General features: G+C 42.0%; 1 protein-coding gene across 6 annotated transcripts in view; it reads right to left on the reverse strand.

The window, feature by feature from the left end:
• The window catches only part of GRAMD2A (GRAM domain containing 2A), an 82,152-nt gene extending 71,649 nt beyond the window's left edge, over positions 1 to 10,503 (reverse strand). For 4 of the 6 annotated variants that reach the window (XM_031956330.1, XM_031956329.1, XM_031956331.1 and 1 more), the window contains exon 1: positions 10,276 to 10,500. In XM_031956330.1, coding sequence (XP_031812190.1) covers positions 10,276 to 10,319 — 44 coding nt within the window. In that variant the 5' untranslated portion in view covers positions 10,320 to 10,500. Of the gene's footprint in view, positions 1 to 4,015; positions 6,568 to 10,275 lie in introns of those variants that run through there. The other 2 variants (XM_031956328.1, XM_031956333.1) reach the window with 2 other exon arrangements.
• Positions 10,504 to 12,536: the final 2,033 nt, after the last annotated feature.

Genomic DNA, 12,536 nt, shown 5'->3' on the forward strand with positions numbered 1-12,536 from the left:
TGAGGCTGAGAGACCTTGTGGTCAAGCTCAGTGTTGCTGGACTCTTAAATCTTTCCATTCTATTAACTTTTTCTTTTACTAAGAAACCAAAGGAATATGAAGAGTCACCTGCTAGAAAGCAGAAAACGAAGTTAATCTTATCTTATCTCTCTTCTGATTATCTCCATAGAAAGTATTAGACAAATAAATAGTAAAGAAAAATACCATGTTTATTCATTTTTTTCCTTTTTAATCCGGCAGTCACTTCTCACCTTCACCACCACATACATATTTACATGATTAAACTTGACAATATGAACCCTCAGGGAGCATATGCTACAATGTGCCAGCACCTTGGCTATTCCAAAACAGAAAGGAGTTTCAAAAAATGATTAAATAAATAAATGATGATTAAAAAGAAGTCATAGAAAACAAGAATGATAACTGCAATGTAGCTGGCAAGTGTTCAGTCTCCAGTAGAAGACCGCTAGTCTTCTACAATACACCTGAATCCAAAATTATGCATTTGCATTTGTTACTATTAAATAAAATCTTATTAAATTCAGTTTATTGTTATAGCTTGTCAAGAAATTTTTGAATTCTGACTTTGTCATATAAGTCATGAGCTATTGAATCTAGTTTCAGATCAACTACAAATATGATTGTCTCTGTCTTTATTCTAGATAAAGAGATTAAAATAGCACAGAACTAAGGATAGATTCCTGGAGTGCTTCACTCTTTAAAAGACCTTCCTAACTGTCATTGAACTGTTACTGACTGCTATCTAATCATGGATATTCAAGCAGTTCTAAATTCTCCAAGTTATCTTCTAACTTGTCTTGTCCATAAGGACAGCACAAGACATTGTCAAATCTTTACTGAAATCTAAGGCAGAGCTTGCACTGCATTTCACTAGTTCACCAATCCAGAAATCTTGTCCAAAAGAAACAAAGTTTGTTTTCTAATCTAAATCGCCACCATATAGACAAGAGTCCATAAGATCCTAAAAGGTTAAACATCTTCCTCAAGCTCACAGAGCTATGTAAAAAAAGACCTGAAACTACAAATCTGATCTTCAAGGTCCTAACTCCAAAGCTCTTCCTTCAACATTAGCCAATGTGACTTTCAGCATTTGAAGGACTGCATTAGAAGAATTTGGCTAAGCTGGAAAATGGGCTAGGAACAGAAGCTGTGAGCAGATGGGGACCATGTGCCTAGTCAACCTGTGAAAGGAACATTGCTACCTTTGGAAAACAAGAAAGCAACAGGGGTGCTGTCATAATGTGTGGTTCAGGTCAGCTATTACCATCTGTTCAATATAAGGTGATATTTTTCTCTTAATTCAGAGATGCTTGGGGATAATGGGATATGCAGTTACCTAATGACTAAGCACAGTCCTAGATTTCCATCAAAGAGGTTTTTCTCTCTGAACATTAGGAAAGGGGAAACCTTGTTTAAGTAGTTGCTTTGCTTTCATAGTTTTCTCAGGGAGCCCTTGTAAGGCAAGATCTCTTCCTTCTCTCTCCTTATCTAAGTAACATTGAGAATTGTCCTACACCCCTGCTCTTGCCACAGGCCAAACGTCTGATCCAGAATTACTGAGACAAGACACAAACAGTGAGGAAGGACTAGGCACTGTCCTTCCTAAAACTTGGTTCTAACTATGTCCTTCTGCTCAAGAAGCCTCAGTGACTCCCTACTGCCTCTAGAACAAACTACAAACTCCTCTATCATTACATTCATAATCTGTCTCATCTCTTTTCAGGCTAGTTACACTTACTTCATCTTCAATGACAAAAAGTGTTCAACTTATTGTTCTCTTTAGGAAACATTCCATCTCCTACCACCTTGTATCTTGCATAGGCTTTTTCCTATACTTGGAAAGTTCTACTGCCTCATCTCAGAATCTTCAGCTCCCTTCAGTCTTAGCTCGGGGCTAGCTCCTACACGAGATCTTTCTGAATTCCCACTGTTGTTCATCCCTTTCCCAATTGTTTTGTATACATCTCCTCTTTACTTTTCTTATTGCATGCATGCTGCATCTCCCGGCTTTTTGAAGGAAGAAACTGATTTTGTCAGTCTGCTGTTTGTTTGTCTCCCCAGCAATGGCATAGTGCCCGGAACATGGTAGGTGTTTCATAAATGCTTAATGAAATGAACTGAATGGGAAAGATGGAACAACCTCCCCATACCTGAGTTCGAATCCCACCTCAGACACTTACTAGCTGTATGACCCCAGACAAATTACATGACCTCTGTTTTTCTTAGTTTCTTCAACTATAAAATGGGGGGGAATAATATTTATCTCATAGGATTGTCCAAAGGATCAAATTAGATATTCGTAAAGTTCCTACTAACATAGTACCTGGCACAAAGTAGGCACTATATAAATGGTTATTTCCCCTCCTTTTCTGTCCCTTACCTGCTCCCCCCCCCCCCCCCCCCAAAAAAAAAAGATCTGGCACATTCCCCTACTATGGAAAGGGTTTTTAAGGATAGTTGGTCCCTAGATTCAGTATTTCATCTTTTGGTCCACTCCAAAGGAAAAGTGTAAGTTTGCCCAGACCACAAAGTCAAATGTCAGATGTCATTTGGAGGTCTTCCAAATGAGGCAATACATTGGGAAAGAGCTTTGTAACGTGAAGAACTATATAAATACAAATAATTATTATCATTCAGTATTGGACAGGAGGGTCAAGAGTGTGGAAAGGAACCTGGATTAGGAAAACAGAATTAAGAGGTTTGCAAAAACATATAAAGTTTGGGGAAGGAATGCATCTGTGAGAACATCTCACAAAGTGAGCCACCTCTCCACTCTTCAAGCCTGGCAAGTGCCACAAGAGCTGAGTCAGGCTCCCAGGTAAACTTTGCCCATTCTGATTTCAGTTGATCTTCTTTCTCAGCATTGGCACTTCAGGGTCACTGTTTAACTCATATTATTAAACTATAACCAGCCAACCTTTCTAATCTTTACTTGTCAACAACATACTCCAGCTTCAAAGGAGAACAATATAGTCTAATGGAAATAACACTGGTCAGGAGATGCTAGTTTGAGGTCTAAAACTGATGAATTGTATGACTGAAGGATAGGAATTTAACATTTCCCAAGTCTCAATAGTTTCATCTGAAAAAATGGCTATACATGTGTGTGTGTGTGTGTATATATATACAAACTTTTCTATTTGGCAAACATGTCGCATGATACCATCACCAATATCTTGAAAATATATTATAAAAGAATACTCAGGATGATAATGACAAGCAGAATTTGGTCTCTTCTTCAGTCAGGATGGATTAGGTTTGATGCTACTTTTTACTCACACAGCTCCAAAAAGGAGATGTAGTACCTCCATCTTTCCAGAAAGCAAATATTAAACTTTTAAAATCCCAAGATATTCAATCTACTGATAGGTCTAGAATTAGCATATTTAATTCCCAACTTTCACTGGTTTTTTTTTCTGGTAACTTCCAGGAACCATTGTTTATATTTAGTCCTCTAGAAAACTCCACCCTAATGACTAGGATCATTCTCAAGTAATCCCTGTGAATTTTCATTGGTCCTACTGCAGGGAATATAGACTTTGAAATACTCTCAGCATTGCTATACATGGTTACATTAAAAACAAACAAACAAACAAACAAAAAAAATAAACAAACCTGGGAAAGTACCTCATTGCATAGATGAAGGAATTGAGTCATTCCCAGAGAAGATAAACTTTAAGTCTTCAAGCTGAAGTCCCTTTTATTTCACTTTGGACAAACAGAACAAATACTTTTGGGCTATAAGGAATAGCATTATCGGTTAAACTCCATAGTTAGGACACCTGCCTGGGCTCTGAGTATTCTAAAAAGTTTTCTTGGGAAGCATTGCTAGCATGCTTGGAAGTCACTAAGAACTTGAGTACTTTTATCTTGAACACCACATGATCCTAACTAGAAACACTTTTCTTCCCAACTCTGTAGATATGACATTGATGCAAATCAGTATGTTTGTAATGGCAAATAAAGCTAAAAAATAGTAATAATAACAGCTTACCTTTATGTAGTGTTTTTCAAGTTTCCAGAGCACTTTCCTCATTCAGTCATGTAAATCTTATTATTTGTGCTTGGTCCACACCTGAGCATACTAGCCATTCTATGGGACAATAGCAGGTTTCCTTGAGCAGAATGGGAGCCAGGACTCTGCATTCCAACTGAGTTGTGGCTTATAAGACTAGAATTCCTCACAATCTAAAGAATGCAGAAGGAAGCATATCTCCCCTGAATGGCCCTTGGCCAAAAAGGCAGCCACTAGTCATGGTGCCAGGCACATGCATCCTGCCTAAATCAGTGGAGTCTGTGCTTAAGAACAAAAAGGGGCTTCTTTTTGTGAAAGTTGCAAAAGCAAACCTTAGAGTGATGTATAAATATTTAGGTATTATTATTTTTAGCAGCAACATTTGTGTGGATAAGTCACAATATCCCTGAATTTTCTTACTTTTAAAATGGACATATTTTTAACACTTCCCTCACTGAATTATTGTGAGACAATGACCATATAAATTCATTATTGCCCATCTTTTGAGAATAGACTTGAGTAGAGAGAAATATTCACAGGAGATTTCAATTAATTATTCTTTCCAGAAAATGCAATAATTCTTTTTAAGGTTACGAAAAAATTCAGGAGAAATTAGACATGTGTAAGAAAAGAAGGATGGAGAGACAAGAGGGAGTGAGAAGCTGTGGGGCCATGGACCAGGATTAAAGTCACAGAAAAAGAAGCAAGAATATAAAACTCATCAGTGTGAGGAATAGGGTATGGGGGAAGGATTCTAACAGAGCCAGGAAGCATTATAGTTGATTACACTCTATACTCAACTCCCAATCCATGAACCAGAAAATACATGAAATAGAAGAGAACAGAGAGAAGAACCAGACTTCCCTTGACAGAAATATCGGAATCCTCATTGCCAAAGGCAGTTAGCTGCCCAGCAATACCTAGAAGTTCTATAGTCATTCTCTACAGCTATGGGATCCCTATCTCTTCCTTTCTTTCCCTAGAAGAAAAGCATCCAAGGTTGTTCTGTCCTACTCTGAAGGCTCAGCTCAGAAAATAGGGAATAGGCCCTCAGGCCCCTCCACAATTATTTTGAGGTCAACTCTTTTTCTCTTCCCTGGAAACTTCCCAACTAATTATAGTGAAGCCATAAGGACTTAGAGTCAGACCCCTTTCCAATACTCAACTGCCAGGTTTCCCATCTACCTACCCAAGCCAAGCATTGTCCCAGAAAAAAAGAAAGTAACAAGTTACCTCAAACATGTAGCCAAATGACTGGGGAACAGGAAGAAAGATGTTCTCCCCTTCCATCTCAAGATGTACTTGTCTATGCCCCTGCCTACATGTGCCTAAGATAAAGAATAACATTCTCTCCCATGGCCTTGGCTTAGTTCCATCAAGTTGTACTTCCCTGAAGGAAGCATTTGGCCTGGATGAGATCTGACGCAGCAAAAGTTGAATTTGTTCTTCTTCCCAAACAAACCAACCCGATAACTTGGCTCTTGCCTCCCAGCACCATTCCTACTTTTCAGCATCCATAGGCACATCAATCCAATTCTGAAAATGAGGCAAAGCTCTTTGGAATATCAATATCCAGGAGGGGTTCCCAGGCAAGACCATGGAAGTATATGCTTAGGGAACCTTAAGATAATGGGCAAATTCCTACCTGTTTCTTCCTCTGAGAAAAGGCTATAACCACTTGCTTCTGGTTAAAGTACTTGGTGAATGAGACCCAAGTCACAAGTAACAGGACTGCAAGAAGGGATGATTCTGTCACTTCCTTTTCTACCTAAACTTAATTTGTGAACCAACATCATGCTCAATCCATGTTGACACTATGATCTCTCTATCTTTTGCAAAATGGGAGAGCCAATTAGTACAGAAGTCACAGTCTAACATCTCAACTAAGGCTATCTACCATTGCCATACACGTTACTCTCCACAAACCATCCCTTTAAGCAACACCTATTTTTCAAGACCTTGCTCTGCCCCCTCCTTTTTCCCTGAGCCTAGAGAACTATAGCTTCAGGGCAAACCTAAGACAAGTTGTTCTTCATGGCCTTTGAGCTCTCTCTTCTCAAACTTTTTTTTAGTATTTTTCCTGGCTTTCCCATAATATCATTAACATTTGAGCTGAAACAGACCCTAGAGATCATTCTAGTCCAACCTCTTCATTTTCAACAGGAAGCAACTAAAGTCCCAGAAATGTAAAGTGACTTGCCAATGTAACTCAAGACTGGAATAGGATCTCAGATTCTCATTTCATCGCTTTCTTCATTTCTCCATACTTCCATTTCTTTTGCATTTAACAATTCTACTTTGAATCACAGTAATTTGATTATAAGCCTTCCCTACCACTCTTCCAAAATTAGATTATAAATTCCTTGAGGGAAGAGCAAATTGATATGCTCAAAACAGTAGACATATCCCAAAGACATCCAAAAAAGGGAAAATTGTACAAAAATCTTTACAGCAACTCTTTTTTTTACGGAGGCTAAGAATTGCAAATCCAAAGGACATCCATCATTTGAGGAATGGCTAAAGGAGCTCTGGTATGTGATTGTAATAGAATATTATTCTGCTATAAGAAATGATAAATAGGATGATTTCAGAAAAACCAGGAAAGACCTATATGAACTGATGCATAATGAAGGGAAGACAACCAGGAGTATATAACACACAGCAACAGCAATATTTCTCAAAGAATTGACTTAGTTATTCTCAGCAACATAATGATCCAAGACAATCCCAAAGGATTAATAATGAACCGCACTATCTGCCTCCAGAGAAAGAACTGATATTGTTTGAATACAAATTGAAGCATGCGATTTTTCACTTTCTTTCATTTTTTCCTCTTATATGAGTCTTCTAGTAGAAAAATAACTAATATGGGAATGTTTTACACAATTGTACATGTATAACCAATATCTGATTGCTTATCATGGCAGGGGAAGGAGAATTTGGAACTCAATACTTTAAATAAAAGTGTTTAAAAAAAGAAACTCCCCCCCAAAAAATAAATAAAGAGCTGGTAATTATATAATGGGAAAAAAACAGTAGACCTCAAATTTGTAGCCAAGTGACTGGGGGGACACGGAGAAAGATGTTCTCTCTTTCCATCTCAAGATGTACTTATCTGTGCCCCTGCCTACATGTGCCTAAGACAAAGAATAACATGAAAAACATGGAATGGAATTTGAGGATACTCCTTACAAGTAGTTTTCAATATAATTCTTCCGGCTTTGTCTTACTTCACATTATTTTTGGATTACACTGGTCATTCAACACAACAGTCCTAAACACAGAAACTGTTAAAGTTGCTCACTTAGAGATAATCATGTAAGGAATAAGATTTCATTCTCTCAAAGTACTGCCCATATTGATGGTTTAACTTGATATTAAGGGTCTTGGAGTGGGAGCCATTGTCCCTAGGTTAGGTTGTTGACTGAATATAAAGTCAAATTCTGGGTGGTGCAGAGAGAGGGCAAAAAGAGGGATAAAATAGAGGAAATGTGGATTCAAGATTCTCTACTCCCAGATATATTTTCTTATGAGTGTTGTTTTTGAGGGTGAAGCAGTGTGCTACTTGTTCATACTGCAGAACTCAAGTGTATCCATTCAGGCTTTTTTGGGATTGCAAAATGAAAGCTTCATGTAGCATTGGTGGAGTAGCATCAAGTCACAGGCAAAGACGGGAGTAGGTCAGGCAAAGTCAGGATACCGATCAAAAACTCTTAATGACTGTCTTCTAGCAATGGCACCACCTGCACATGCTTTCAAACCTTCCTCCTTAATTAACAACAATAAACAAAGCAAAAGAAAAGATTCAAAATACCAAGACTCTTTGTCCTTCCAGATGGAGTAGCCAAAGTCCAACAATGGGTTAAAGCACAGTTTTAGCTGCTTAAAATAGGTGCGGCTGTTCCCTGAAGGTAGGGAGAAACATCTCGTTATAGCTGCCAAAATCATGCTGGGACAACTCAGATCTCTCCAAGCTGACTTAGTCGGTCTACAAGATAGTAAGGTTCAGGGAGAGTGTGTCCTTAGGGCACTTAGTAAATCAAGGGATGTCAAGACAAAGGAGACCTCCTGACCAAAATTTAGTAGGGAATGAATAGTAGATAAGAATGAATCACAAGAGTTGGTTAGGGGGCTTCACAGGCCATATCAACTCATATCTGAACAAGAATCTCTTAGATATACCCCAGCATGTAGTAGAATATACCGCAGCTCCCTATTTCACTTTGGGATAGCTCTAATTGCAAGGGGGCTTTTTCTGCCTAGCTCTTCTCTGCAAGGAGTCAATTTTTTTCTCCTAGAGCCAAGCAGAAGCGCAATCCTTCCATAAATTAGCCTTTTAAATACTTGAACAGAACTAACATGTTTCCTTTAAATTTCTTGTGCATGCTAACCATCCCTAATTTCTTCAGTTTTTTTTTTTCCTTTTCAGTCAGGGTCTTCAGTTCCCTCATCATACTTAAGTCACTCTTTTCTGGATAACCTTGCAGCTTGTGCTCAGAAGTGAACAGCACCATAAATGTTGCCTGATCCAGAGAACAGAACATAGTAGGACAATTATTACCTCTCATACTGGACACTACACAGCTAAGATTTAGAGTCTAAGGCTGCATTGGCTCTTTGTCTGGCATTTCACATAGTTAGTTTCCCCCCTGGACTGTTAGCTGCCTTTCTTTGTATCCCCAGCAGTTAGCACAGTACCTGGCACGTAGTGGGTACTTAATAAATTTTTAGGGATTGAGTAGTTCATGTTGAGTTTATAGCTTGCTAAAACTCCCAGAGAAGGAGTCCCTCTCTTCAAGTCACTGCTTGCCTTCATATGGAGGTAAAATTGGACGGGTGTTTGCAGCTTTAGAGTTATCAGGTTGCCCTCCCGACTTCACTCTTTTAGAGAATTAGGATTGGTCTAGTAATGGACAACTATGTCCACAAAACTCCGATAATCTGAGTCTCTTGGGCCAAACATGCCCAACTTCTCTTCCTACACAAATTCAATATAACCTGCCTCTTCTACATCCCCAAACCAACCAGTCTCTTTTCTCCCTTACCAAGGTGTGGTCATTGCCCCCTCCATGGCCTCGGGCCACTTCCAAGATAAACTAGTCCTTATTGTCGTGTCAAGCCGCCAAACCCACTGTCCTCAGAAGTGAAATCAAGGAGGAGAAACTTCGGGGCTAGGCTTGGGAGCTTTAGGAGGAAGAGAGCAGCACTCAAACCTACTTCAAGAGGTTCCGGAGGAGCCACAGCACCCCAGTCCCGCCACCCTGGCCTCAGTAGCCAAACATCACTGGCATTCCAAGCACTCGGTGGTAACCTCTTGGTCCGAAGGAAAGTGTTTATATACAGTGCAAAAGCAAACGGCGGGCAGACCCTGTCCTCAACGCCCCCCCTCTCTCCCCCGCCCCCCCCGCCCTCTTCCACCCCAAGAGGCGTGGTAGGTGAGAGAAAGCAGTTTGGGAACTATGCCTTAGGAACGCTAAGTGGCCTCCGAGGTCCTCAGCCAAGACTGACCTGGCACTGGGAGGCCAGGAGGGCAGAGAGGGCAGCACAGAAGCTGCCTGAGTGGAGAGAGCCGGATGCTCGCTGTCCGCAACCTGGGTCTCGGGACAGGGGCTGGGCTGAGGGCTCCCCCCTCCACCCCGGGGGCCCCCGGCTCAGATCTCAGCTCCCGGCAGAGCTGCCGAGGCGGTTAAAGTCCTGCAGGCAGAGAGAAAGGACAAAGAGAGAGCGAAAGAAGAGGACCGAAGCTCGAGAGAGTTCCGCGGCCCAGAGTGAGGCCGGGATTGAGTAAGTTAGGGGAAACAGCCGGCTTCTGCTTCTGCTCCAGCTCCGGCAAACCCACTTTTTTGGAGGCTGATGCAATCTCGGGGCCAGCCGGAGGAGGGGGCTCCCTGGCTGTCCTTCGACCTCCCCTCCCCTTCCTCTCCTGCGCTCCCCGCCCGTTCCCAAGGCGGGCAGGCGGAGCGTCCCGGCGTCCCGAGCCCCCAGACGAAGCGAGGACTAGACAGCGCCTGTCTGGGCACCTCAGGCGCGGGCATACTCGGGCTGTCTGGTTGTCCGACTGGCTGGCCGTCAGTCTGCCAGCCTGCCTGCCGGCACCGCCCACCCCCTCCACTCACGCGCCTCCCGAGGGGGCTAGCTGGGGGTCTGCCTGGCAGTCGGGCCACTCTGGGGGAGCCTCTGGCCTCCATCCATCTGCCCTTTCGTCCGTCAGTCCGTCAGTCCGGCGGAGCCTGCGTTACCTGGGCGGGTTGGCAGCGGCCTCGGTCCGGCTGAGGGCCGGCATCCCCAGCACTCTCCGCCAACTAGACCCCCGGCACTGCAGGACCAAACCGCCGCGGTCGCAGCCGCTACCCGGACCCTGCGGCCCGCCCCGTCAGCTCATTGGCTGCTTCTGCCGGTCCGCCCAGGTGAGAGCCGCCCCCGGGAGGAGGGGAAAGCCGAAGGAGGGGAGGAGGAAGAGGGAGGGAAAGAGAGGAAAAGGAGCGGAGAGATCGGGAAAGCCAGCGAGGGGAAAACCGTGGACTAGAAACTCGCCAACCACCTGAGGACCGCCCCTTAAAGGGCCCTCTGAGAGCACGCACGCCCGCTGCCTACTTCTAGTTCACCTGCTCAAGCCCCACGCCCAGTCGCTTCGGTGGCGTTAGTTACGGAGCTGATCAGCGCCAGAGCTTGCAGGTCTGTGCATCACAGCCCTGGAATGAGAGAACTGCAGAGTTTGCGAGAGAACTCCGCAGCCTATACCCATGCCTGGAAGAGCATCCCCTCCATAATTTCCGAACAAGTGGTCATCAAACTCCTGCTTGAAATCTTCCAAAGAGTTTGAACCCATGACTTCCCCAAGCAATCCATCCTACTTTGGAATAGCTCTAGTGGTTAAGAGCTATTCCTGGAACATACTTGCTAAGTTCCGGAAGCTTGTTATGGGAATTTTCTGAGTCGCTAGATACTGCAACCCAGATTCTAGTCTCAAGAATCCCACACTACAGAAAGTTCCTTCTTTCCTTCCTCTTTCCTTCCTTTCTTTTCCTCTCTTTTTCCCTTCCTCCCTCCCTCCCTCTCTCCCTCTCTCCCTCTCTCCTTCTGTCTTTCATTCCTTCCTTTCTTCTTTCCTTCCTTCCTTTTTCTTTCTTCTTTTTTCATTTGTATTTCCCTTTTCTTCTTTCTTGCTTTATTCCCTTCCTCCCTCCTTCCCTCTTTCTTTTGTGCTTTCTTTTAAAAATATCTACTTACAGAGTAGCTATGTCCTCTCCATGCATAGAAGTTATACACTGACATATCATTGAAGTATATTCAGAAAAACACTGGGAAATGAATGTAAACTGTTTGATTTTTGTTTTTCTCCCCGGGTTATTTTTTACCTTCTGAATCCAATTCTCCCTGAGCAACAAGAGAACTGTTTGGATCTGCACACATACATTGTATCTAGGATATACTACAACATATTCAACATATATAGGACTGCTTGCCATCTAGGGGTGGGGGTGGAGGGTGGGAGGGAAAAATCGGAACAGAAGTGAGTGCAAGGGATAATGTTGTAAAAAAAAAAATTACCCTGGCATGGGTTCTGTCAATAAAAAGTTACTATAATAAAAAAAAAAGTATATTCAGAATTTAACGTGTATTAAGTACCAACTAAGTCAATAGCTGACACAAATAGAAACTTATTAGCTGTGTGATCCTTAACCCCATCACTTAACCCGGTTTGCCTCAATAAGTTCCTTATCCATAAAAAGAGCAGGAGAAGGAAATGTCAAAGCACTTCAGTATCTTGGACAAGACCAAATGGGCTCAGAAAGAGTCAGAGGAGGTGGGGACCAATCAATAACAATGATGTGCAAAATATAATCTCTATACTTATGAATGTCTGGAACCTTGATCTTAGATTCATTAATGTGTGATATCTGAAACAATCAAGCAAAAATGACAGTGACATTATTTGGACACACTGAGAGTTGTAGCTTTTATGTTACATGTGGTAGGATGGAGTTGTATGCATATGAACATGCATTTGCACCAGAGTGAGTGTTATCTGCATGCTTTCATACATTGAGACCTTATATGTGTCTACTTGTGTGTGGCTTGTAGTGGAGGATATCAGGTGCCTGTGTATGGACGAATGTATATATACCACCTATAAAACTTCTGAGACATAATTTCCTTTATAATGACATGCAGGGGAAAGAACATTGGATTTTTGAGTCAGAAGGAAGACCTGGATTCAAATTCCAGCTCTGTTACTTTTGGAACTTTGGACAAATGTTTAACTTTATAAAAAGAAGAACTTGACTTAATGCCCAGTAAGATTTCTTTAAATTCTAGTAGACTAGAAACCTCTCCCTGTGTTTTCCTTCCTTTCCCTCCTTCTTCATCACTTCCACCAGCCTCCTTACTCCTCACAATACTTCTTCAATTTCTCTAGCCCCGGGGAACCTCATGGAGGATCCAAGGCCTTTCCATCTATTCTGCATGTATTTCTACTATATCAATTTATTTATTTGTT

The sequence above is a fragment of the Sarcophilus harrisii genome, chromosome 2 (genome assembly GCF_902635505.1).
Source record: "Sarcophilus harrisii chromosome 2, mSarHar1.11, whole genome shotgun sequence".
Classification (NCBI taxonomy): Eukaryota; Metazoa; Chordata; class Mammalia; order Dasyuromorphia; family Dasyuridae; genus Sarcophilus; species Sarcophilus harrisii.